This window comes from Pyrgilauda ruficollis, unplaced genomic scaffold (assembly GCF_017590135.1).
Source record: "Pyrgilauda ruficollis isolate IOZ18807 unplaced genomic scaffold, ASM1759013v1 scaffold24, whole genome shotgun sequence".
In the NCBI taxonomy this organism is placed as follows: domain Eukaryota; kingdom Metazoa; phylum Chordata; class Aves; order Passeriformes; family Passeridae; genus Pyrgilauda; species Pyrgilauda ruficollis.
In genome coordinates, this window is record NW_024523648.1 from 15,084,039 (window position 1) to 15,110,514 (window position 26,476).

Sequence of the window (26,476 nt, forward strand, 5' to 3'; positions counted from 1 at the left end):
TTTTTTGTTTTTGGGGTTTTTTTTGTTTGTTTTTTGTTTTTTTCTGAAACCTAAGAAAAAAAATTAATTGGGTGAAAAGACAGAAAGGTGTTTTAGAAGAGGTGGAGAAGAGTCAGTTTTCTTGCTTTGCTCTCTTGATTCCAAAAGACTTTTGCAGTGGAAATAGGCTGCCTGGTATAACAGGAATCTTACAAAGAGTCAGCAGAAATAGTTAATTGCCTCTTGTTGTACTTTGGCATTGGTGCAAATCTTGTCAAGAGAAGCACAGGGTTTAGGAGAAATTGTGGACTACATTCCTGGTTCTATAAGCGTTCGTGTATGTGCTTGCATGCGTTATTCACACAGATAAAATTTGTTATGAACAGAATTCTCTGCACAGTAAAGTTTTTACTTATATGGGGTTTCTTTGGCTTTATATATTCACTCCCTCTTTGCTTCTCTGCATCTGTACCTGGTCTTTTTCTCACTCTATCATCTATCTATATGAATCAAAATAGATCTGAATGGTAATTTATATTGGAATGTTACCTTTCAATTTTTTTTTTCCAAGTTCTAGTACAGAATCTCTACAGTATGTTATAGATTACATGAATTTTTATTGCAACATGCACAAAGGGAAAAATGCAGCTAATGTAATTTTTTTTCTTTTATTGTTCGCTAAGGTTATGATTCACCATGTATAGATTTACCAAGCAGATTTTATTCTTCAAGACAGCAATTAAAATTTTTTCCTTCTCTTGATTAGTGGTTTATCCATTTTTACCATTTTAAGGTCTCATTTAAAGAAAGAATAGAGGAGTAATAGTGAAACAGAAAAAAACTAAACCACATCCTGCTGATTATGTTCAAAATTCAAGCATAATAGCTAAAAAGGGGAATTCCCTCTAGATCTCTTATTTCCTACTTTAGGCTAGGTCTTCTTACCAAAATAAATTGTGTGAAGAAACTAGATGGCCTAGATGTATTTGACTGTTAGAAATGTGTGGCATTAATAATATTTTTATTTATTTATTTCTGCAGATATTGCTGTGGTAGAGATGAGTGATGCCTTCCGTCAGCCTTCCCTGTTCTACCATCTGGGAGTGAGGGAGAGCTTCAGCATGGCTAACAACATTATCCTCTACTGTGACACAAATGCAGAGTCTCTGCAGTCACTGAAGGTAGCTCTGAGTGGAAAAAGGGGTTTGGAGGGCAAGTCACAGCTAGTCTAACTCTTGAAATAAGTTCTTTCTGTAAGAAATACACATGCCACTTGTGGTTCAGAACAGAATAGCAAAAAAATGTTCTGAGGACTGGCAAAGATGTCTACAATGCAATGCTGTAAAACTCAGTTTAGTTTTCTAAAGAGAAGGATTTAGATTGCTTGATTGCAGTTAAATACCTAGCTGTTTAATGGCTGTTTATGGAAACAGAAGTTTGCCAAATGTGAGATGAGAAGCTAAATGCAAGACTTTGTCATTCAAGGGAATTTCTGGTGTTTCTGGTAAACTGTTACAGTAATAACAAGCCTGTGAGAGTGGGCAGCAAAATAATCCTTAGGCTTTAGCTTCTGTCTAAGTTAGCAGTTCTCTGCCAAACCTTATGGGGTCTCCTGATACCCCTTGCTAAAATCTTGCTGAGTTACAGCTGTTTGCATCAGGTACCTGCAGGATTGCTGTGCTGGAGATTAGCAGCACTGTAACAGTCAGCAGAAACAAAGCTTGTGCCTCAGTGCATATTACTTTGGTTTAAGGCAAGAGGGTGTTTTAAGATAATCTGCGGGGCTGTGAATTTTCTCAGTCTAGGAGCTGGTACTTGCTTCCTGCTGCAACTATCCAAAAGGTTTAGCAACTTCCATGATGGGGAAGGACAGCCAACTTGGATGGCAATCTTTTCAATTACTTCCCCCCTCTCAGATGCATTGGCTTTACTCAGGAGGTGTTTTATGCTCTTGCACTTCCCTTCCAGGCTTTGCTTGAGAAGAAGAATTTAGAGTGAGCAGCTTGGTGAGTCAGACTGCAGTCTGGGCACCAGCACCACTCAGGAAGGGTTTGCTTCTACTGCTTCTGGCACATGCAGGCTATTTGGTTTTAATTCTGTCCCATTTTATTCAGACTGGCCCTATATTTTGGAGGGACATGCTTAGTAACTCAGTTTCTTCCCTCTGCTCTCCCCTCTAAATTTTCTCAGCTAACTGGACCTCTTGCAATCCAATTATTTATTCTCTTCTTGCAACACAAAGTGTATACAGATAAAAGCCCTAAAAATAATGTTAATGATAAAAGATGTATCTGGGAATTTAATTCAGTTGTATAAGTACAATGATCTACAGAATAAGCAGAGCAGAATTTCATTGTCCTGGGCAAAGAGCCAAATACCCAACTCCTGCTGAGATATCACTTGGGGTGAGGCATCAGGCTTTCTTGGGCACTTGGAAGAACTTTTTACTAGTTTAGAACTGGATTTTTTAAATGGGTCACGTGCTGTATTCCTACTGGCATCAGTGGAAGCCCAGTTCTGTGCAGGGGGACTTGGATGTCCCAGTTGCCACCAGTACTGTGCTGACTGAAAGACTCCCGTTTGTTTCCCTTAGCTTTGAACTGGGCTTGTGTTTCTGCTCTTCATAGTCTGTAGGGAATTAGTCAAAGAGTGAGACCCTTTCCATACTATTTAGTAACTGCCTAAAAAAAGTAGCTGTGGGCATCCTGGGACATCTTCTGAGGCAGTGTTTGTTCCTGTATTTGTTACAGCCAGCAGGTAAGAGTGGAAGCAATGCGGGAGAGCGTGTGCAGTTTTATCTTGTATGGAAGGGGGAATTAAAAAACTGAAAATGAAAGAAATACAGAACTGCAGCACATGATTTAATCAGGGCACAAAGCAGTGTAAGTAAACTTTTGCTGGTGAGATGTTCTTCTGCATGAACATTCAGGCCAGGCTGGGCAGGACTTTGATTAGCCTGATCTAGTCAAAGATATCCCTGTCCATGCTGGGGGATTTGACCAGACCTTTATGACCCAGACTTGGAAAGATAGAAATGGTCCTATGTGAAACATGCCCTGTCAACAGGGAGAAGAGCAGTTTTATCAAAGCCTGACTTAAGAAACACTGAAAGTATGAGGGACCTTGGTTTGACGCTGTGCTTGTTTTTAATACTGTTGTGCTGGTGAAGCTGCTCACTAGTCCCAGTGGAAGAGCAAAGCTGTCTGATAAATCTATTATGGTTATCAACTCCTGGGATCAGAACTTGCTGACAAGTCATGCTGGAAGCACGATGATCATTCTTCAGAAGTGGTTTACACTTGAGCTGTACCACCTGGATTAGTGTGCAGGAATCAGCTCTTTCCATCTGGGTGTTCTTCTAATTATCTGAAAATTCACATTGAAAATGTGAAGATATGTTCTTTGCATCTGATTATTAGAGCCAAGTGAATTTCAAGCAGTTTTGGAATATTTAAAAACCTCCTAAGAATGCTGCTTTTACTATTCTTTTTGATTGCTTCTCCTGTAGCAAAATGTTACTTACTATATTTGACTTTTGAAATATGAATAGATGTTTATTAATAGATGACTTCTGGACATCATCCCTCTAGAAAAAATTCTATAAATGGAGGGACATGTATATAGGTGTGTATATGTATATTGACATGCAGACAGTAGGTATGCTCTTACGTATACATAAGTTGTATGTATCTACTTGGTTCCATAGTAATTTTGTCTCTTTGAGACAATACCTCATTTTTGTTGATTTGACAAGCATAAGAAAACATCTGTCAACGAGCCTTTTCTTGTCATGTGTGCAAACAGTCATAGTAGAAAGTTATACTGATCAAATATCTTTCCTAGTACTACCAACATTTTCTTTTTTGTTCATTTTTATTTCAGGAAATTATCTTCCAGAAGAATAATGTAAGTATGATGTATGGATTTCAGTTGAATTATAAACATTCCAAACTTCTGTTTCATTTAATATTGTTTATGCTCTGTTTTTCACACAAATCATGCAACACTCTCTGACTGTATTTTGCAGAGTTCGATGTAGAATTCTGGAAATTCTAGCAGCAAAATTGAGTAAATCACTTGGTTGCTAGGTACCAGGCTCACTTCTTACCTTGCCTGTATCTATCAGTGGTATTTTCTCTGCTGCCTTTACTTGTCTGTCATTGTATCTCACACCCATTTGCATTTGTCATTTTATCCTTTTTTTTTTTTTTTGGTTGCCTTTTTCTTTTCAGTATTCTTTAATGTTTTTTTTAAAATACTCTATTAGAAAGTAGAGTTATTTGGAAACTGTTGCTCATTTTAGAAACCCATGGCTACAGCTCTGAAAATAAAAAGTGTGTGTATAAATATATATATACATATATATATATATATGTATGCATGTATATATGTGTGTGTGTAAATATATGTATGTGCCTATATATGTATGTATATAAATGTGTGTATATCTATGTGAATATATATGTATGTATGGATATACAGATGTATGTGTGTGTGTATATGTATCTATATATATATATATATATATATATATATATAAAGTACATTTATAAAGAGAGTATTTATTTCTAGAAGTTGTGTCCTGGAGCTGTTAGTCCAAATGTAGTGCAGGTCTCAGTGGTCTGAGTGCCAGTCATTATTAAACTGTAGGCTTCTGCACCTTGATGTCCCTTTGGTTTCTGAGGTTGACCTTCCAAATCTCCTACCCTTTTTCACTCCCAAGTTCAATGGAGGCAGACCTGTGGCTGGGAGAACACTGCTTTTCCAGGGTGATTTGTTCTGGAGCAGCAGGGCCTGTCATGTCAGAATATATATCTGGCATGTCGAGTTGTTCCTGGCTTTGCTTCGTGACTTACTGGTAGGAACATTTGCAAAGATATAATTTCATAGAGGCTACCCAGTGCTGCGCTGATAACCTGAGGTGTTATGTGCATGCTGTACAATTCCATACATTTGAATAAAATTTTCTAGAGGGGGATATGAAGTACTTAATTTCAGAAATTAGCCAGGTTTTATTTTCCTCAATGCCATGAAAACTGCAGCATTCTTGATTTTACTTCTTTATTTAACAGCGGATTAAGTAACTACTTTTGCCCATATGAAATGTGACTCTGAAAAAGGTGCAGTCTTGTCTTTTCTCTGCATGGCGTTTCTAAAGATGGCTTCAAAACCAGTGCAAGCTTTGGTCTAATGCTGCATTTTAAATTATAGATTTTTTTTTTTTTTGGTTAAAAAAACCCAAAAAAGCAAAGAGGCTTCCCTATAGAGTTTCTGTATAGCTCATATCCAAAAAGTGCTTTTCAGACACTCACAGAAGGCTGTAAAAGATGTGCTAGACTAGAAATCTCTCGCCTTTCTCTAATGAAAGTGGAAGAAATGATCAGTTAGGCCTTTTACATAAAATGAAAAGAGAACAGTAAGGCCTTTCTTGTAAATGATGTATTACATTCTGCATTTTTGTTCTGGTGGCCTAGGACCTAGGGAAAATTATGTGTGACTAATGTAATGTTCCTGGGAGGGTAGAGGGAAGAGCTCTCTTAGCAGGAAACCAGCAGGGGATGACTGGTACAATAGAATAACGGGGAGATGTCATCTTGTCCTGTTTTTAAATGACAGTCCCCGAAGCTCAAGGAAGGTATGATAACTTGGCCTTCGTTGGTTTCAGAAAGGATTGTTCTGTTTTCCATTTAAATTTGGATAGGCGACTGTGACACTGTCATTTATCACTTTTAGAAATGCTTCAGTGTATGCCAGAAAAAGAATGTGTTCCTTGAAAGTCTCAGATGTTTTCAAGCACACCCACATAACATCTTTTCTGGGAGGAAGTATTTTCCCTGGTATTAGAACAGGGAAGTCAGTGAAATGGTTTTAGCAACTCCTTTGAATCATTTTCCTCATTTTTTCAGCATGATGTCAGCCAAATTACCTGGAAGCAGACTATGCACAATGTTGGTGCATGCCTAACTACTGAATATAATACCTGCTTCATAAAAATTGTGTTTCTTCATAAATTATAAGATTCTTGGATAAATTGATATGACAGAGGTTCTGTTCTAGGGAAGCAGTGTCTCTGATGCCCACCCTTACCAAAAATAGTCATGTGAGGTTACTGATATGAAAAAAATAATGTAATTCACATATGGATAAACAAGGAGTTCAGTCTTGCTGTTCTAGAACATGTTTTTTAATAGCATGCAAACATCAGCCATATCAGGACCATGGTATCCTTGGCACCAGGGGATTAAAAAGGTAGCAAAACAAGTGTGTGTGTATCTATATATATCTGCCTAACTGAGATGCCTTGTGTTTGCTTTTCCTAAACCTTGTATCCCTATAAATAAGTAGGATTAAAAAAAAAAAAAAAAATCTATTGCCAACTGTTTTGTTCTTCCGCTGGATTTTTGTGCTTCCTAATAATAGTCAGTACAATGTTGCATAGCAAGGATAAGCTGCCTGGAGCCTGTCTGGGCAGAGCAGTACAAGATAACATTGGCTTATTTCCTGTTATATGTGGTTTTATAGCTATTTAGTTGGGCCTTTTCCAAATGTTCCAGTAATACCAAAACCATACATTTTTTACAGGGAGTGATACCTTAACAGGAGGTAGTTACTTTGCTCGTTGAAAGCTTTAGTTTAGTTTTTACTGTTATCTGATTTTTGAGGTCAATCAAGCAGCAGAGGCATTCTAGAAATTACTAGTAAAGACTTTCAGTCATAAGATGTTGCTATAAAGGTTATGGTTCATGACGGTGCATTGCTAGTCTTAGCCAAACAGTTTTCATTTCATCATAATTTTCCATGGTTTAAATTCCACCACCTTTGGATGAAAGTTGCAGGTCTATTCAATTTTTTTAAAAATTTGACTTTTTGCTGAATCTGAGTGTTTAATATACATGTATTCTACATGTGGTTTGCAACCCACTGCAGCAAGTTGCACCTTGACACAGTGCACACCTTTCAGTTCAGGTTGTTTGCTTGCACCAGCCTGGAGTAGTGGATAGCTTTGGGGGCTGCCTGGGGTGTGAGGCTGCAGTGCTGCTCCTGTTTGACCAGAAGGGCCCTTGGAGGCAATGGGAATTATTCTCTTGGGCAGCTGACTTGCAGGTGTTAGCGATTGAGCAACACGGTTAGTGTTGTATGGCCGGGCACCCTTAGCAGTGTTTTGCTTTTCTAACACTTGAAGGAAACAGATTGTAGTGATAGGACAAAAGGCAATGGCTTCAGGCTCAAAGAGGGAAGATTTAGATTAAATATTAGGAAGAAATTATGTACTGTGAAGGTGGTAAGGTACTGGAACAGGCTGCCCAGAGAAGCTATGGATGCCCCATCCCTGGGAGTGTTCAAAGCCAGATTGGATGGGGCTATGAGCAACCTGGTCTAGTGGAAGGTGTGCCTGGCCACAACACAGATGTTGGAACTGGATTATCTTTAAGGTCCCTTCCAACCCAAACCATTTTATGGCTCTATGATTGTAATTTTTACTGGTTTTCCACAGCCTTTGCTAATTGCCTCTTGTTTAAGATGTAGCTTGAGAGACAGTTTGGTGTAGTGCTCCTTTAATGTGTGTGGGAAAACTCATCCGATTCCGAGATCCCCAGTGCAAGAGAGACATGGAGCTCCTGGAGCAGGTCCAGCACAGGGCAACAAAGATGTTGAAAGGACAGGAGCATCTCTTAGGAGAAAAGTCTGGGGCAACTGTGCCTGTTCAGCCTTGAGAAGAGACAGCTGAGAGGGAACTTCATCCATGTCTATCAGTATCTGAAGGGAGGGTGTCAAGAAGATAGAGCCAGGCTCTTTTCAGTGGAGCCAAGGACTAGAACAAGAGGCAATGGGCAGACACTGGTGCACAGGAAATGCCACCTGAATAGGAGGAAGAACTTCTTTACTGTGCAAGTGACCAAGCACCGGAACAAGTTGCCCAGAGAAATTGTGGAGTCTCCCTGACTGAAATGATCTCCCTGACTGAGATATTCCAGAACTGTCTGGACACAATCCTGTACCATGTGCTCTAGGATAACCCTGCCTGAGTGGGGAGGTTGGACCAGACGACCACTGTCGTGTCTGACCCATTCTGTGGCTCTGGATGAGGCATTCCAGAGGCATCTGCAAGCTCAGAATCTCTGTATAGCTGCTGTTAAAAGACTGCAGCATAGGGTATGCTTTACTGTTGGTTTCTTTCACCATGGAAATAGGGGTAAATATTTTTAATACTCTTCATCCAGCCAACAAGAGATTTGTGGCCAGTTTGATTTTTGATATCCAAGTATGTAAAAATGCTATGTAGCCTTCAGTAAATATTTTGTTGGAAATGATAACTGTGGTATTTATTATTTAAGATACAACACTACGTCTTGCTTATTCTTCAATTTTATGAATTCTTGACTAATATATCTAACACACGCTTTCCTAGGAAAAAGTTGGTAATTTTTTTTCTATGTAAATATGATGAAAGGACCATAGGCTGTAAGATGATTGTTAACAAGCATTTAGGATGTAGCATGGCTGCAATAGGATATTGCTGGGTATATAAAGAAAGAATATATTCTCAAAAAAAAGGAGAGGTATTTGATAGTGTAGATCCAGTCTCTGTGCTTCAGTTCATTTGAGGCGTGAGGCTTACTTAAGTTCCTTTTCAAATCAGTAGTAAGGCTATAATTCATGTGAGTGGGATTTAAAGTAAACGCAAACTGAGTCTGTATTCATTAAAACATCAGCACATGTTGATTTACTGTGTGTTTGGGGGATGGAGGGAATAGATTTAATAACTTGGTTTATGTTTTTGCCATCTGCTTCACTTAAAAATTTCACCAGAAGAATTGAAATAAAAGCAGATATTTTTCAAAAGGATGAGTAGGAGAAATAGAAAAAAAGTTCTTTTAATTAGAAGAGTGTCAGCAGGAAGAACAGTTCCTACTGTGAGAGATACTGGCAATTTTTATTACTTCAGCTGATTTTTTTTCTTTTATTAAAAAATTATTGTATGCTGACCTGAAGCTTTGGCAAGTGGGTGGGATTCTGCTGGATTCTCCCATTCATGGCTAAAATATCACAGTTTTGGTTTTGGGAATCTTTTGTTTTCTTTGACACTTCTTGTCTTTGAAGGCAGTTTTTCTCTGGTTGTGGATATTTGACTGCTAAATGATCCCGACAGAGCAGTGTTAGTAAAGAACCTTAGGGTATTGAAAGGACTGTGCATCACTGACTCTCTGCAATTTTTCAGAGTTTTCTCCCTCTTTCTGAAGAAAAAGTAAAGACAGGAGAATTAATTAGCCAGAACTCAAGTGTTCCTTTGTCCAGGATTTTTTAATCTGTGCAACTTTCAGAAAAAAAAATCATTTGTATTACATCAGATTTATTTTTGAGGGAGAGAGTAGTGTTTATCTTATTTCATGATTTTTTTTTAAAAAGACATGATCTCCCCATTCAAATCCAAAAAGCTGCCCTGTTCACGAGTTGTTCTGTAGAAGAGGGGAATACTGAAAGGAGATCATGAAAATGTAAGTATATGCTATTGATTTTTATTATCTTTTGAATTACAAATAGGTGCTATATTAATTTCTTTCAGAAGCTGAGGAAGGATATTGAACAAGAAAGAGGTGCTTAATGATCCAGTGACCACGAGGTCTAGTTAGAAGCCTTGTCTTAAATTCTGTAATTATAGAGCTATTAAAAATGATCTTACATCTCTTACTGAAATTACTCATGCTTTGAAATTGTTAAATTTGTCCTCAGTAAATGAGGAAGGAACATTAGAAAAATACAGAGCAATTAAAATATTTACAAAAACTAATTACAGTATCTGTCACTTAGTTGTAAGTATTCATGTATGTAGCTGGTGCCAGCCAGCACTTCTGCCTTCTGATTAGTCTGACTGACTTGATGAAATGGGCTGGCATGGATAGTGTGTCAGTAAATGACCTGGTGTTGCCAGGTACTGAGTGTGCTAGCCCAAGGCTTTGATATGTATGTTCATATTACTCAGATAAAAGCAGCTCAGCTGATCTGGAAGCTTAGGCCAGGATTACCTGTCTAATGTCCCGAGTTCTTGTGCATCAGTGTGAACCACAGTAACTATCATCTAACTCGCTGTCTGCACACTCCAGGCCTGTCCCAGCCTCAGGTGTTTTCAGTAATGCCTTTCAACATACAAGGTGCCCCTGCAATCCATTTGTAATTTTCATTAGAGTAATTTGAGCTTTTCAACCCTAATAATGAAGGTTTTATAGAGAAGGTTGCAAAATTAAACTTGCAGCACCCGTTCTTGATTGAGGGGGTCTGTTCTCACCCATTTTTGAAGCCCCTGTATTCAACCCATATTTTTAAAGCGTGTTGACATAACAGAATATTACAATTGTATTTAAGATGCCACTCCTTCAAAAATATCCTGAATTTATTAAAAGGCTTCTGTGTGTTACTTTCATTATACATGATATAGTGAGTCACAAGAATGGATCAAAGTGAAACATTTTTGTCTTGTGTGCTTAACAGACTTAGAGTATAGAGGGAAGTCAATTACAGTTAGAAAAAAGACCAGATATTGTGGGATCAGAGTTGGGATGGAGTATTACAGGACAAATTTTCATAGAATAAATTAAACATATTTAAGCTTCCAAGTCTAGTAATATGCACTAAGTGAAAATGTAAAGGAAGTGTGAGCAGATGGGAAGTGTGTGTCAGAAAGACCACCTGATCCTTTCTGACTTAAGTTAGCGTAGCTTATATTTTGACAAAAAAAGATGAGAAAGAAGTGTAAGTTGCTGAGACAGGTTGCATCACTGGATGAATGAGGAAAGAAGCAAGTAACACACTCTGCTTTGGGCAAAATGGTTGAAAGTGCTCTGACATTTAGGGTAGCTCCACAACTGCTTCTCCCCAGCTTGGTTCTCTTGGGCTCCCACCCTAATCATAGCCCAAAGGCAGCTGGAGTTGGGCCCTTTGCAATGAGAATTTCTGATGATGACACAACATGTTTCTCCAGAGTAGGGGACTATAGACTTTGTTATACAAAAGCAGTCTTGTCATCACTGTTACCTTTCTTCCACCACCACCTTTAGTAAATAATACGTAACTTTTGATTCTTTTTTCTTTTGATGCTAGAGCTACTGCATGTCTGCATTTGTTAGTTTTAGCTGTTAAATATCTACCTACTATACTCTTTAGCTAGGGAAGTGAAATTGAGGTCAGTATTTCTTGTGTTTCTTAGCTTTGTTTCATGTGTGCTCTTTCTCCTTTTTTTTTCTTTTCAAGTGCATTTCCTAAGGAAATGAAACTTAAGAGCTTGTACTGGTTTTTCATCCTCCACATTTGTTTTGTATCTGCCTGTTTGTCTGTCTGATGAATTTCAGCCAAATTTGAGAAGTTTCATAGATACAGAGCTCCCACAAAAGATAACCTATCTAGGTTAAGTTAAGAAGCAAAGTGATGCCCTGGCTGAGGGAAAGGCCACTGTGTTTTCACACTACTTGCTGCTGAATATCAGGGTGAGATTCTAGCTTGAGACAATTCCCTGAGACCCCCTGGGGGCCCTCTGAACAACTGTAAATGGATTCATTTTTTTCTCTTTTCTTCCCACAGTGTTTTCTCCTGTCTTTTACTGTTAAGTTCTTTCCTGTCCACTGCTTCCAATGATTCTTGGGTCTGCATGTCTTCTATGCCAGGCTCTATATTACAACCAGCTTTTCTTTTCCCCCCCCCTTCAGCTAACAGGAGGAATGCATATAAACTAACTTTTGCTGGCTCTCTTGTTTCACTGAAATAGATATGTACTTCCTACAGAAGGTGCACTCAGGATGAGTTTCTCAGAGCTCATGCTCACTAATGGATTCAGGCACTTGTCATCTGCAGGAAGAGCAGTTTTCTCCTGGTAGAATTAAAGATTAATGCTCTGGTTCTGTCTCTGTAGGTGGCATGACCATTTTACAAGGGTAAACCTTGGGTTCTGTGAATTTCAAAAGATGGGAACATCCTTTTTCAGAGCTGGTTTTTATTTAAGACCTCAGCATTGGAAACAGTGTGCCAGAAGTCTGAGAAGGTCTTCCTGCAGACAGTTTTGAATTTATTTTTAATGCACTGAATAAACATTAGGAAGTAAAATGCTTGTCTCCGGATATCTGTAGCTACTTCACCCTTTTTCTTAACTCTGACTTCTCAACTTTTTTCTCCTTTACCTAGAAAGGGAAAGCTGGAGAACAGTCTGCCTATGTGTAATAGTGGCTCTTATGCCAGTAGCAATGTACCCATCTCTTAAAATTGCTGAAACCAGTTCCAGCAAATTCATAATTTTCCCTCTGCCTTTGACTGTGGAGCTCATTAGATTTTAGCAGGGTAAAAAGTTCATCCATTCACTGTTGAAAGCATGAGATTCCCTTACATGCTAGGATATTCTTGAATAGAAGTATCCATTCACTTCTCCGTTGCACAGACAACCAGTTTGGGTTCTGGCATCCCACTCCTTAGTTACTTGTTAAAAAATTTGTCATATACTCCCCAGTTCTCAAGTTTCCTTTGGAATTGCTGCAGTCACACAGATAAATATTCCCTAGCTCTTCAGCAGCAGTAGCTCACAATGGTTGCAGAAAGAAGGCTGAATTAACACTTGTGCAAGGCACTGTATACAATAATCTCCAAGCAAGTTCTGTGATAGTTGAACTGATTTGACCTCATTTAAATGCCTGCACCAATTATTTTTGGATTTTATAGAGTCTGTCGATACCCCTCAGAAGTGCAGTGGGATTGCCTTTATATGGAGGTCTTACAATTTCATCATATGATGGGTGTAATTAAAAAATAATTCCTGTACTTTTCATAGCCAGTGTCTGATTTGTACACAAACGTGTGTTTACTGACATATCTATACACATACATTTTGCAGGCTTGACTACCTCAATCTTTCCATGGTTTAAAAATCTAATAATGCATGTTAAAATGCATGTTTTGAGCACACAGCTGGTATTGTTAATTCAAAAACTATTCAGTCACTGCCCTCCCAATGCATGGAGCTCAGCTAGGCAGGGAGTTTCTGAAGCGATGTCTGCATTGCAGTATTGACTTCTGGGAGAGTCAAAGCAGCTGAACAGAAACTAATTAACCTTGGAAGTAATTTAGGCATACTCAAAATGAGGAGTCTCAAGAAATGCTTCCTTAAGGCTTTTGTTGTTGGGCTGCTGGGCACTTCCGTAATGGAGTCTGAGCTTTGAGAGATGAATGGGGGAACGCCTCCCAATTTTGTTGGTATTCTGTCTCATAGTTAAGACTCTTTAAAACACAAATATTCGTCAACTTTCTCTGCACATAAATCTGTACTCACACACATACCACAGTCAGCAGACATCTTTCCTTCCTCTTCCTTGGAAGACACTTTTTTTTTTTTCTTTTTTTTTTTTTTTCTGCAAAGTATCTGTCATACCTTGATCTATAAAAGTCAATGCAGTTTAGCAATGCTGAGGTGCTCTGTAAGTGATTATTCTCAACTACGTATGATTTTAAGTCCCATTGAAAATATTTTCTACATAGGGAATTTATTTTGCTTTTTGAATGCAAAACTATTTGAGTAATTTTGCTGTTCATATGAAGATTAATTTTCTCTATGGTTGTCCTGTTGTGAGGCAACTAGATTGTGTTACTGTTTCCAGTATCTGTGAGCCAAATTGTACTGCTTTCTTCTGATCATGTCACCTTGAAAAGCAAGTACCTCAGCTTCTTTTGATTCCATCTGCCTCTTCAGGGTGTGACCTGAGAATTTTTTCACTGTTGAGCCAATTACAATTTTAAGGTCACCTTGATACTTGTGGAAAGCCTGATTTTACAGGAAGCAGTTCAGAAATCTGAAAGAATACATTTCAGGTGTATATCATATTTGGTGCAAAACCTGAATTTTTTAGTCAAAACTTAGTCTTGCTGAAGTAAGCAGCAGGTGTCCCTTTGACTTTAACAGGAATTCTGCAGGTATTACATGCAGTTGTTTCGTACTTTGGCTTGCCAAGCCATAACTGCCCTAAATATTGCCCCTTGTTTCCCTGCAGATGTGCACAGGGAACTACATATTTGTTCCTTACATGATAACTCCACATAACAAGGTCTACTGCTGTGATAGCAGTTTCGTGAAGGGACTCACAGAGCTGATGCCGCCTGGTTTTGAGTCTCTGCTTGGGCCTATATGCTTACCTTTGGTGGATCGATTTATTCAGCTCTTGAAGGTGGCACAGGCCAGTTCCAGGTGAGTTGTCGTCTTGTACACCCGTGTAAAACACAAATATTCCAGCTGGCAAGATAAATGTCAGCCTCTTTTGCCTTCTGTTCAGAAAAACTGATTTAATAATTCAGCTTGACCAAATCTCTGCATTGACACTGCTCCATCAATGCATGTTCTGCACATACACTGTGGGAGAGCTGTGCTGATGTGAAGTTGTTCCTCTCCAGCCAGTATTTCCGGGAATCCATTCTGAACGACATCAGAAAGGCCCGGACGCTTTACACGGGCAAAGAGCTCGCAGCAGAGCTGGCAAGGATTCGACAGCGAGTTGATAACGTTGAAGTCTTGTCTGCTGACATTGTAATAAACTTGCTGCTGTCCTACAGAGACATCCAGGTAGGAGTTCACTACTAAAAATAGTAAATGAAATTACATTCTCACAGAAATTTTTGGTGCATTTGGTGCAGATTTTTTAAATAAAATGTGTGGATAAAGCGCACTAGTAAAAATCTTTTATAATGTCTTCTCTGATGTTTTTATTTTGTTTTGTAGTTTCACTGTTTGCCTTTCCATAGCAGAAAAGGGTTTTATAACAGTACCTAAAAAGTACATGACATGTAATAACTCTTCTCCATCTCAGCACTGGTGTGTGATGAACAGCATGTAGTTAAAAGCTATGGTGGCATTCTGCAGTTGATAGGCAAATGTATTCTTTTTCACCAAAGCTGGTGACATTTCTTATGGAAACACAAATAGTTCATATTTCAGGTTGTGGCATGATGCTGGTAAGTGCTTGCTTTGTTTTCCATAATTTCAACTGTCACTATTTAAACATTGTGAAGTGGTTTGAGTTTGATTTTTTATTTTTATTTGTTTTTTAAATATGTCAGTGAGTAAGCTACTTTAAGAACTGTGGTATTAAAGAGTCTTGTTTTGGTGGCTTATGCTTCCTTCAGAGATTTGAGATGCCTTAATTCAAATGCAGTTAGCTTTGTAATGTCTGCAAAATATGAGCACTGTGTTCAGTTCCTAACTTTAATAGTGAAACATGATGATGAATGAACATTTCCACAGGACCATGTTGAAGCAACACAGGAGAAGAAATTGAGCTTCCCTGCTAAATACTGTGCATATTCCCATCTCTGATTAGTGCTAGGCTATTTACAGTTTGAGACTGAAGAGACTGAAATCCATAAAACTTACAATGGACTGAAAATACTTCTTAGTATGAAATAACAGCTGCTTAGGTTGAAGAGGAGTTTATAGAAGCATACCTCAGTACAGCCACTTAAAACTTTATTATTCCTTTCTTTTGGAAGGATTACGATTCCATTGTGAAATTGGTGAAAACTTTAGAAAAACTGCCCACTTTTGACTTGGCTTCCCACCACCATGTGAGGTTGCATTATGCATTTGCACTAAACAGGTAAGAATCTACCCTTCCTTCTGCTATGGAACAGTAAATCAAAACTTCAAACTTTGTAAGGGGTGGGTAATTGTGTATGAAGTTTACTACTGGAATCTTTATAGGCAGTCCTATGATTTTGACTGAAGCAGCTCTGGGGATTCTAAGCTTCTTTTTATCTCATACTGTTAAATTTCATTCCTTTTCCTTTAGCATGCTTGATTTGTCTTTCCATAGGTTTGCATTATTTTTTTCTTTCAGTACCTAAATTAGAGCAAACAAATACCTAACAGTATTTTCCTTCTGTAAAATACACTTTTAACATTGCCATGTGAGTGACAGTGCTGCATCATTTTTGCTGGCAAAGACATCATCTCATTCAAGTCTGAGTTCTGGTAATGTCAGGAGACAGAAGCAGACCTTTCATCAAATGTCCATAGGAAGATTTTATTGTATTATGATGATAAACTAATTTTCATGTCCTCTGATAACATGGGCAAAATGTGATACATGGGGCAACATACACTGCTTCTATGGATTAAATAAAAGCCAAGCCTAGATTTTCTTTCTAGGATACTGACATTTAGGCAAGTGACTAAGAGAGGTGTTTTTTCAGAGGACATTACAGATGTTCTCTGCACCATTACTGTTATCACAGTGAACATTTTGCTGTTGACTTTTAGAAGAGTAGACCAGGTGTCAGCAGGTATTGAAATTGTCAAGGATAGCAAATGTCGATAGATAGTTCTGCTTCTCACAGATTTGAATTTTGTAATTCAGGTTCACTGAGGAGGCTTAAAACTGCACATCATGTGAAAGTAATGTCAAAACATGTCACAAGGAATAACTTGAAAAAGCAAACCTGCTTTTGAAAGAAATAAAAACCAAACCAAAAAAAAAAAAAAAAAAAAAAAAAAAAAAAAACCCAAAAACCAAAACAGCTGTCTGGCATTTTTTGTCTGAATAAAATGTCCAAATCCTTACTTTTGCCTTTATACCAGATAAATGAAGGTATAAATATTGTGCCTTTTTTTTTCCACTTTGAGACAAATGCGTGAAGTTTTGCAGATTAAATAGTCCAGCATGTACCTGCCACTTCTACAGAGCTTTCACAAGGGTCACTAGGTGTTCCTTGGAGTTGTAATGTGTTGTTTAGACCTCAAGGTCACAGTTGTCTGAAACAAAGTTGTCTTTGAAAACAGGACTAGTTCATTGAGGCACTAAAAACCTGGAAAACTTCAGCAGCATAATCTTTTCAGCCATATCCTTATGCTTCATTGGTTCTGTGACTCAAGATACTGCCTCTGAGAGTATCTGACAAAAGATCTACACAGTACTTCCAAAGGAGTCCAGATGAGATTTTCCCATTCCTCTCCTTTCCAGACTGGCCATTAAACTAGAAGCCATGACAGCCATGAAAACGTTCATGCTTTGGTGTGCCAAGAAGGAATTAATTGAGCTAATTGTAACTTTCTCCTTACTGGGACTGTAGAGGATATTTTGTGAGCTGAGGCAGGTCTGGAATACTCTGCACTTCTGAATCTTTGCTGTGAAAAAAATGTGTCTCTTGCTTCTAATCCAGGTCACTAGCACGGAAGGATGGAACAGCTCAATTAGTCAGGATTAGTCTGACCTAAATCAAGAAATGTGAGGGCATTGATGATGGAAAAGTAAACAGAAATAAAAGTAGGGACCTCTGTCTCTGAAGACCAGTTAGGTGTAAATAATCCATGTTGCAAAACATTATTTGCCGTACTGGTTTTGTTCTCATTAAATTCATTAATCTGGATTAGTGATAGTCAACACAAGATGTGGAAATGTTGAAAATTGAGTCATTTGATTGTTCAGTACACAAACATGTTAAAATTCTAAACTTTTGATACTGAATGCTGTATGTACCAAAGCTATGACTCACCAGGAAGTGTCTAATGCTTGCAATTGCGTGGTTTATTTGTCTGAAGTACTTCTTTTAATATTGCCTTTTTGGCTTTCCTCCTAAACCTTCCCTATCAAGGGAATTCAATCTGGTTTGTGCTTTTTGGACGTTTTGCTTCACAGTCAAAATGTATATAAAAAGTAAAATCACAAACAGAGGACTGAATCTTTTTTTCCTTTAGAACTTGAATTACATTGAAAGAAATACTAGATATGAAACCAAGGTTCATATTTTTTCTAATTTATAAGGAAGTAACACATGACCCTTCTAAGAATTTCCCTGGAGGTTCTTAATGCTGTTTTCAGTGCTTTGCTATAGCTGATGCTTCATGAGAGAGAGAAGTTATGTTTAAGAGCATTTATAAAGGTTTCCCATGACATAAAGACAAACAAAAAAAAAAAAAAAAAAGGAAGAAGGGGTAGGTGTGTATATACAACATAGTACATTGTGTCTATCCATAATTTTACATGGATGAAGTCATATGTCTATTAAAAACAGTCATGAAAAATTATTTCTTGTTAACTTTGTTGGTTTTTAAATCCTAATTATTATTTTCAACAGGAGAAATCTGCCTGGAGACAGACAGAAAGCTCTAGAAATTATGATTCCCCTTGTAGAGCAGGAAGACCAAGTAGCTTCAGATATGTACTGCCTGGTTGGTCGAATTTACAAGGACATGTTTTTGGAATCTGGGTTCATAGATATAGAAAGCAGGGACAAAGCAACTTTCTGGTGAGTACTATTTTCCTGGTCTATGTCCTTTTGTTAGCTTTTGTAAAATATTCCTCGAACAAGATATATTTGAACAGTTTTACTTTCCAAATATTTGGCATCCTTAGGGGATAGAATGAATCTTCTAAATTGCCTTGCTTATTTGCTGAGAATGAGAGATTTAAGTTGTTCACACATCTCATTCTGCAAATTTCTTGAAGTACCTCAGAGATCTGAAATTTAGGTGTAAACTAAACATATCATTTTTCCCAAACATGAAGTCTCCTGTTTACTGTGTTATTCTTAGAAATCTGGGACAGAGAAGAATCAGTCATTAATTGATTGGCATGTCTGGAATCTGGCAGATATTAGCTAGCAAGGCTTAGAGGTTAAACTCACAACCAGTATAGCTGTTCCAAACTTGCTGACAAAAGTTTTATCACTGTATAGTGGTAAAAGTTTATCATCATCATGGTATAGGCACATTGCAGTGGACTACAGTAGCATCAGTAGTCAAAGAAGCACACAATAACTAGTCAATAATAGCTGAATTCTTATCCTCATTTTAGAGACAAGAATCTTGGTCTTTTCATGCTTTTGAAATGCACTAAATCACTGTTACATGGATGAGGTTAGAAAATTAAGGCATGGGATGTCATCCTAGACTTCTGTCAGGATGAGCTGCTTCTCTGCATTCAGATGAGGATACAGACAGTCTGCATTTATGTGTCCTACACTTCACATCTTAGCTCTGGTCTTGTGCCCATCAGCTGCTTGTTGAAGTAAATGCTTAAAATGGAAAGCTTTCTTCTTTCTTTGTCATTTATCACTTGTTTTCTGTAAACTTCAGCTTAGAGCTGTCTCTCATAAAAGATAAGATAAAATAGTTTACCAGTTGTGGCCTCAGAATACAAATGCAGTTTATAACTTGTGGTCAGTCTTTACAGCTTAGCAATTCTTACTGGACTTTTAAGAGATGTTGAAATAACAGGAATGCAACATTATTTTCATTCCTCCTAGCATAATTTTGGATTTAAAAAAGTTTCATTTCCTGTAAAGCACAAAGCCTGTAAAAAACTTTCAGGGGTCTTTTGTAAACACTGCATTTACATAATGTCATGAACATGATAAAAAGAAAAGTGTAGTTTTGCATACAAGTTTTAGGCATTATTACAGACTAAATTAAACACAAATTACTCTTGCTATTGTACATCTTGCTTTCTCCTTGTTCATAGTGTCTTATGAACAGATAAACTTTGATATATCAAACATAATTGAACAAAGAATGATTATATGTATAATAGTGGTGGGTTCCTGTAGCCATTTAAACACACTTTGAATAAATGCATCTTAGCAATCATGATAATCATGGATCTGATGACGGGAAGTGATTGCAGGCATTCCAGTCTAGGAAAGGACAGAGGATGATAGCTCCTGCACAGGGTAGGGTGCTGGCCAGCCAGCCCCTAAATGATCCTTCAAGTCTCTGGCAATTGAGACCCAATACAGAAAGCTCTGTGCACCTCCTGACGCAGAACAAGGAGATCTCTGTTGAGTCAGGCTGGAGTTTGGTACAGGAAGCTGTACCGGATGGTCCAATTGCTTTTGGTTTATATTTTATACTGGATATTGATTTGAGTTTTTAGTGTTAGTCATGCAGCAGGCTTGACATGCTGAAAGGTTGACTCATAACTCAGGGAAAAGCTCTTAGAAAGGAGCAGGTCTACTCTAGTGCTCCAGCAGGCCACAACAGGACAAGGTGTGTGCAGGAGCAATGGCAGTGCTATGTTATGTTGAGATAAAGGTTATTATCTCAGTGTTAGAAAAATAAGGATGTAAGGGAAATACAGTGAATTGCATGAGATAAAGAGAGTTTGGCAGCAGAACCAAAGCATTTGTTTTGCAACAACTGGTGATGTCAAGGTACTTTGGTCTATTCCAATTAAAAAAATTCAAAACCAACAATGTGTTTTTCTGACTATTAGAAAGCAGAATAAAAGACATCTTTCATATAAATATGAGAGAATAAATGAAAGAGTAATTATTAACTGTCACTTTCTTGTTTCATACCGACAGTGTGAATCAGACTTACCAAAGCTACCAAGTCTTTATTCATATCTTTTCATTGCTACCTCCCTAATTCCATGTCTGCACTGCAACATTTTCTCAAATGTCAACAACTGCAACATTTTTTGAAAAGTACAGTCTTTCTTATGTTGGAACAAAAATACTAATCTCCAAGGCTTTTTTTCTTCTTCTGTCAATCTTTCCTCTCCCCTTTTTTGTATTGCATGAGAATTGAAGCATGCAAGATCTCTAGGGCAGAAAAGGTGGTCCAGTTCTCAACATTGCTGTGTCTCCAAACAGAACAGATAATGCCAGCTGAAGGGCTTCTCTGAGATGTATATACTTAGAATCAAGGAGAGTGTTGTCCTGTTTAGTTGGCAGATTTCTATGGGTTTTTTGGTTGTTTTTTTTTTTTTTTCTTTTTCTTTTTTCTCCTTTGCTTAGTTTTTGTTTGCTTGTTTTGTTTTTTGATTTTAGGTTGGATGTTTTTTGTGTTTGTGTGTTGGTTAGGGTTTTTTTAAGTGAGCAAAAAATATTTTGTATGTACTTTCTTCATCGCTTTTTTGTAACTCGCAATAAAAGAGAAAATTGCAGATGATGAAAGAAAAAGATCTAGTACTCTCTGCTTCTCTTGCTTTTCTTTAGAGCAATAGGTGGTTGTTTAATGATGAAGTTCTTTGGAGGTGGGCACTGAAGTATATAAAGTATATAAGTGTAGCAGATTGAAGTGAAGCCTGTCTTGGAGACAGGTTTGGAGAGCAGAGCTTATGTTAAAGGATGCAAAGTCATTAATCATTAGAGCAGAAAAACCAACCAACAAACAAACAAATTAAAAACCAGACATATTTTTGGATTGGTGGGATAAAAATGCCTTAGCTTTGCTTGCATGTCAAAGCATGGTCTAGAAGTCAAATCCTTAGGTTTTGCACAGATTGTTTTTCTTTCCTTCCTTATATACTAATCTCACAACCTGTTTAATTTTTTTAATATATTCTATTTGTTTGTCTGTATTTCTTTCATCCTTTAGAAAGCAATTTTAAACTCCATTGCTTTTACAGTAGTGAGCTGTGTTGACTAAATCTCTTGTGCTCCTTAACTCACATATGGTAGTAGTCTTTGCCTTCTCCCTATGGAGGTGTGAATGAGTGTGTATATACCTGCAACCAAAGGTGTTCTTATTCTGAGGAATAAGTTTAAACCACTGTAGATGTCCTATTGCTGTTATCACAGCTACTTGCATTGCTAGCATGAGGATAGTGTGTTTGTGTGAAGCACCTCCACTTCTTTTAAGACAAGATTGAGCCTTAGTGAATGCCTCTGCCATTTCTTTTGACTGCTCAGTTCCTCTTGAGGAGAATGAAATCTGGTATAGTCCTTTCTTATGTGAACTCATAAGGACAGTGTCAATAAGACACTCAGTAAAGAATAAAATTTGGAGTAGTTGAAATCATAGCTAAGTGTGAGGTATATTCTTGTATCACTTGCTTTTGCATGTGCCATTGTAGCAGATCCACAATAAAATCTAAGGTATCAAGTCAATGAAATTCATATATTAAAGACTAAATTAATGAGCTTATTAATAAATATAACTCTGAAACATGTCTTTTACAGACTGATAGTATTATTCAGTTTTATTTGATCTTAAAGGAATATTGTAAGATACTGTAACTTTACTGGGATAATTTTACTGGCATGGATGATTAGGATCTCTTCTTGTTGTGTGGAGGGAAAGGAAATGGGAGGAGGATGTATAAATACCAGAGTCCTAAAAATAACCACAAAGAATGTGTGGAAAACAGTAAAATATTTTTGCTTCTATGGATTCTTGCTGTGTAAACAGAAGATAAGCTCTTAAATTACCTAAAACTGTAATGATGCCCCAACTAGATTGCATTATTTACAAAGTAAGGTTGAATGTTTGTTTTTCTAGGTTCAAGAAAGCGTTTGAGTCAGAGCCAACGCTACCAGCAGGAATTAATTATGCAGTACTCCTCCTGGCAGCTGGACATTGCTTTGATACTTCCTTTGAGCTGCGGAAAGTTGGTAATTATAACTTGCAAATTCATGGTGAAGTCACATTCTAGTGAAAGTACACTACCACCCACTGTTACAGGGGAAAAATCTGATGGTTGTGTGTGAAAGCTTTGATAGAGAGCTTGTGAATATTTAGGTTGGTCTCTCATACCACTGCTGTTCCCACCTGACTGAAGGTGAGTGCTGTCATGAAGACTTGGTTTCGGTGTCAAGGTTTTAAATGGTTACCAGAGCTCAGTAAAAGTTAAGCTTCTTTGTAAAGGCATAATTTGTGTGAAACAGGAGCACCTGAAATGGGAATCCACTTCCAGCTAGCACTCTTTAAAACAAGCAAACACAAACCCCGGGAGGGAATATGGATGAGAAGTCCATCCTAAGACTGAGGAAAATGCACTTGACTTGAGCTTGGGTTGGGTTGAGAGATGAGTATTTCTCTTCTGATGCATTCTTAGAGGTTTCTGAATGTCTGTATTCATAGAATCATAGCATAACGGTGGTTTGGGTTGGAGGGACCTTTTAAAGACCATCTAGTCCAAGCCCCTGCTGTGGGCAGAGACATCTTTCACTAGATTAGGTTGCTCAGACTGACATTGGACACTTCCAGCAAAGAAGCATTCACTTCCCTGGGCAACCTGGTCCAATGTCTCGCTACCCTTGTCATGAAAAGTTTCTTATTTAAGAAGGAAGAATTAGGACGATTTTCTTTATTTTGTTTGTGATTTTCTAGATTTGAGGGGAGCAAAAACTTGAGATGATTCAGTAATATTTTCAGGGAAGATTTGGGAGAAAGGACTGAATGTTGTAATATGCATTGCATTTGGTGTTCTTCTCCATGAATTTGTATAATTTTTGACTTTCTGTGAAGTCTTTTTTTATCTTTGTTTCTCCTGAGGAGGTTGTCAAGTGAGAAAGAAACAAATTTTTTCACTCCACTGAATGTATCTGTATTCAGTGACTGCTCTAGTTTTGAAGTTAGGCGTGCACTGTATGTCTGAAAGTAATTTCCTGGGTAATTTTGAGTATGAAGGTCAGAGTGAGATGATTACTTTCACATAAATAGTGGAAATGAAATTTAAATTCTCAGGTGTAAATGAAGGTATTCATTTGGATGTGTGAGGCTGCGTAGAGTTGCCCCAGCTACTGTGTTTGCCCTTCTGTGAGTGGGTGAGATTTTGCTTTTTGGTTGGCGTAGAATACTTCCACATCCTGTGCTGAAATTTGAATTCTTCTGCCAGAGTAGGAGGTAAGAAGATATGTTCTACACATTGCATAGCATTTACAAATACTCGCTTGCTGTAACTTTAAACTAGGTAGCTTAATGGAGCTGGGCTATATTTTTTTGTGTAGTTTAATATCCTTAATTTTAAAAGAAATTTCTTCACTGCATACAGACTACAGCCAACTAGATCTGTACAAATTCGTTTTACTGATGAAATTTGTGTGCTATTTGTTTGGTATTATCTTACGAGTTTGTCCAGTGTTGTTTTCCCTATTGTTTGTATTGAGCCTGTTACAGAAATTAATGTTCATTCTTACATAAGGTTCCATCCCCAGCTGATGAATTATTTAATGGAGAAGTCTCCTGTTCCTTAGGTGGTTTGTTAGTGTGTTTGTTTGTCTGTCTTATGTTGACATTTAGTTGGTGTCTGCTGGAAACCCTTGATATAGCAACCTCTCCTGTTAGCTACTGGTGTCCATCTTTCTTTTTTGTTATGGGGAATATTGTCAAAAGACTTTTAGTCAGACTGACTCAGCTATTTTGAAACATGTTTTCAAATATATTTATAGTATAGTATACCCTATGTGTATCATTAGTCATTTGTTTCTTGTTGATAAGACTGTGGTCACTATTCATACAATCATGGAATGCCGGGTTGAAAAGTACCTCCCGGATCATCTGCCTCAAACTTTCTTTGGAAAAGCACACTCTAGACAGGGTGGCCCAACACCCTGTCCAGCTGAACCTCAAATATGTCCAACATCAGGAAATCCACTGCTTCTCTGGGAGATGATTCTGAGACCCGATTCTTCAAATTTTGAAACATTTTCATCTTGTGCCCAATTGGAAAGTCCCCAGTAGTAACTTGTACCATATCACCCTTTGTCTTTTCTTTGTGACTCCTTCTTAAAAGAGAGTCTCCTTCTTCTTTGTAGCCATCCTTTACTCACTGGGTAGTGATAATACCTCCCCTAAGCCTGCTCCTCAAGGGTGAACAAACCCAGCTTTTCCTCATATGGCAGGCTTCCAGTCCTTTGTTCATCTTTGTGGCCATTCTCTGGACCCTTTCCAGCCTGTCCACATCTTTTGCGTACAGTGAGAACCAAAACTGAACACATTATTCCAGAAGTGCCCTGGCAAGCACTGAATAGAGTGGGATAATGGCTTCTTTATCCCTCCTAGTGATGCTCCTGTTGATACATCCCATGGGGTTTCCTAGCTGAAGAAGCACGCTGTTCACTCATATTCAGCTGCTTGTTTTTCAGGGCCCCCAGATCCCTTTCCACAGAGCTGCTCTCCAATGCAATAGATCCCAGCCTGTGCTGCACTCCTGTTTTCCCAGGTTTTCCCAGGTGCAAGACCTTACAATGATCTTTGTACAAGGTTTATCAGATGGCTGGAGTTGTGCTAGATTCTAAGGATCGTTTAGTATTTTCTTTGTCTGAGGTTAATGTTTCAAACAAAATCAGGCAATATCACAAAGGTTGTATGGGAAGATGTTTTGATTTTTTTCTGGTCCTAAGTATCTCTTACGTGTGTGTAATTCTTTTGATGACACTGCTTGTTTAGATCTGTGTGTACAAGACCATTTTTTAGCAATAGTTGGATTTGCCAGGCAGTGCTTTCTGTTTGGTGTCCACCCACAGCATTATCTGTAGTACACAGAAATTAGAGAAGTTCTGCTTTCTGCTGGGAGATCAGGAGAGAAGCAAGAACAAACTCATCAAGTTCAGTCCAGGCTGGGAAAGGTGTAGGGAAGGATGTAGTCATTATCAGTTCTTCAGAGGGTGCATGAGACTGTAATTAGGAGATGCATATCTGATTACATTGGGAATATTGTAATAACTGCAGTAAAATAAGAATAAATACAAGAGAGTTTTTACCAGTCTGCATCAGATCAGAAAATTTGCCTTCTAAAAGTTCCTACCTGTACTTGTCAGATAATAGCTCACAACTAAATGAGCAAATGGACCATTAATAAAAACCTTCCTTCTATTTTCTGAGTAGTATTTCTTTCTTAACTATACAAAGAATGTTGAGACCAGAACAGAAATGCTGTGATCTGCATTGACAGTTATGATCTTTGCAGGCTGTGCAACTTAGACACACAAAGGATCCTGTAATATGAATTGTTCCATCAATATTTGAGAAAGGAAAGCAGTTTATTTATAAAGCTTTCATAGTAATATTTAACTGGTAATTTCTACTTACTGTTATCTTATTTTCATCACAAGCTGTGGGTATATTCTTGGTGTTATAAAAACAAAGGCTATTCTGGTGTTAATGGTTCCTCTATTTTGCCTCATTTGTTTTAAAGGCAAAATATTTCTGATAAAATATACTGGAATTCCTGCTGCTTTTTTTCCCTCCCCTTGTGAATGCCAAGTTTATCATGGAAGGAGAGAATGTCTTGACTTTGCTATATATTTTCTTATAGTCTCAAGAACCTTTTAGAGATGGTGAAATAAAAATAAACTTAGAAAAGGGAAATTATACAAGGAGACCATAAACTCAGAATTAAATTCATGAAGGTTCACTTTGCAAATTTCTAAAATAATCCTTCCCCCCACCAAGTTCTTTAAATTGGAGTTACACTCTTTTGAACCTCCTGCTAATGTGATCACCAAGCAACTACATTTCAGAGATAAGTAACTTGCTTTTCAGGGATGAGTAACTTTGTAGATGAGCTTTGCAGAGGATGGTCAGCAAACTAGAGTGAGTTTTAGCACCAAGTACCCCACCTTTCTCAGAAGAACTTGATGAGATGCTGATGTTGTCTTCTCTAAGGTAATAGGGTCCAGTTCACAGAATACTTGGGTAAAACTTCCATTTTCTCCAGGTTATGTAGCAGTAATGATTCCCAAACTTGGTGTCCTGCGGTACTGTTACACATCCATCCTTTCTCCCCCTATTTTCCTATAGGTCTCCCTTACT

The 26,476-nt window shown here is 37.8% G+C and overlaps 1 protein-coding gene across 1 annotated transcript in view; it reads left to right on the top strand.

Moving 5' to 3' along the window:
- Positions 1-26,476, top strand: part of MAP3K5 (mitogen-activated protein kinase kinase kinase 5) — a 99,702-nt gene that overhangs the window by 28,943 nt on the left and 44,283 nt on the right. Inside the window, exons 2-8 of the mRNA XM_041469886.1 lie at positions 1,021-1,160; positions 3,862-3,885; positions 14,001-14,194; positions 14,398-14,566; positions 15,490-15,596; positions 18,073-18,243; positions 22,220-22,332. Coding sequence (XP_041325820.1) covers positions 1,021-1,160; positions 3,862-3,885; positions 14,001-14,194; positions 14,398-14,566; positions 15,490-15,596; positions 18,073-18,243; positions 22,220-22,332 — 918 coding nt within the window. The remainder of the gene's footprint in view (positions 1-1,020; positions 1,161-3,861; positions 3,886-14,000; positions 14,195-14,397; positions 14,567-15,489; positions 15,597-18,072; positions 18,244-22,219; positions 22,333-26,476) is intronic.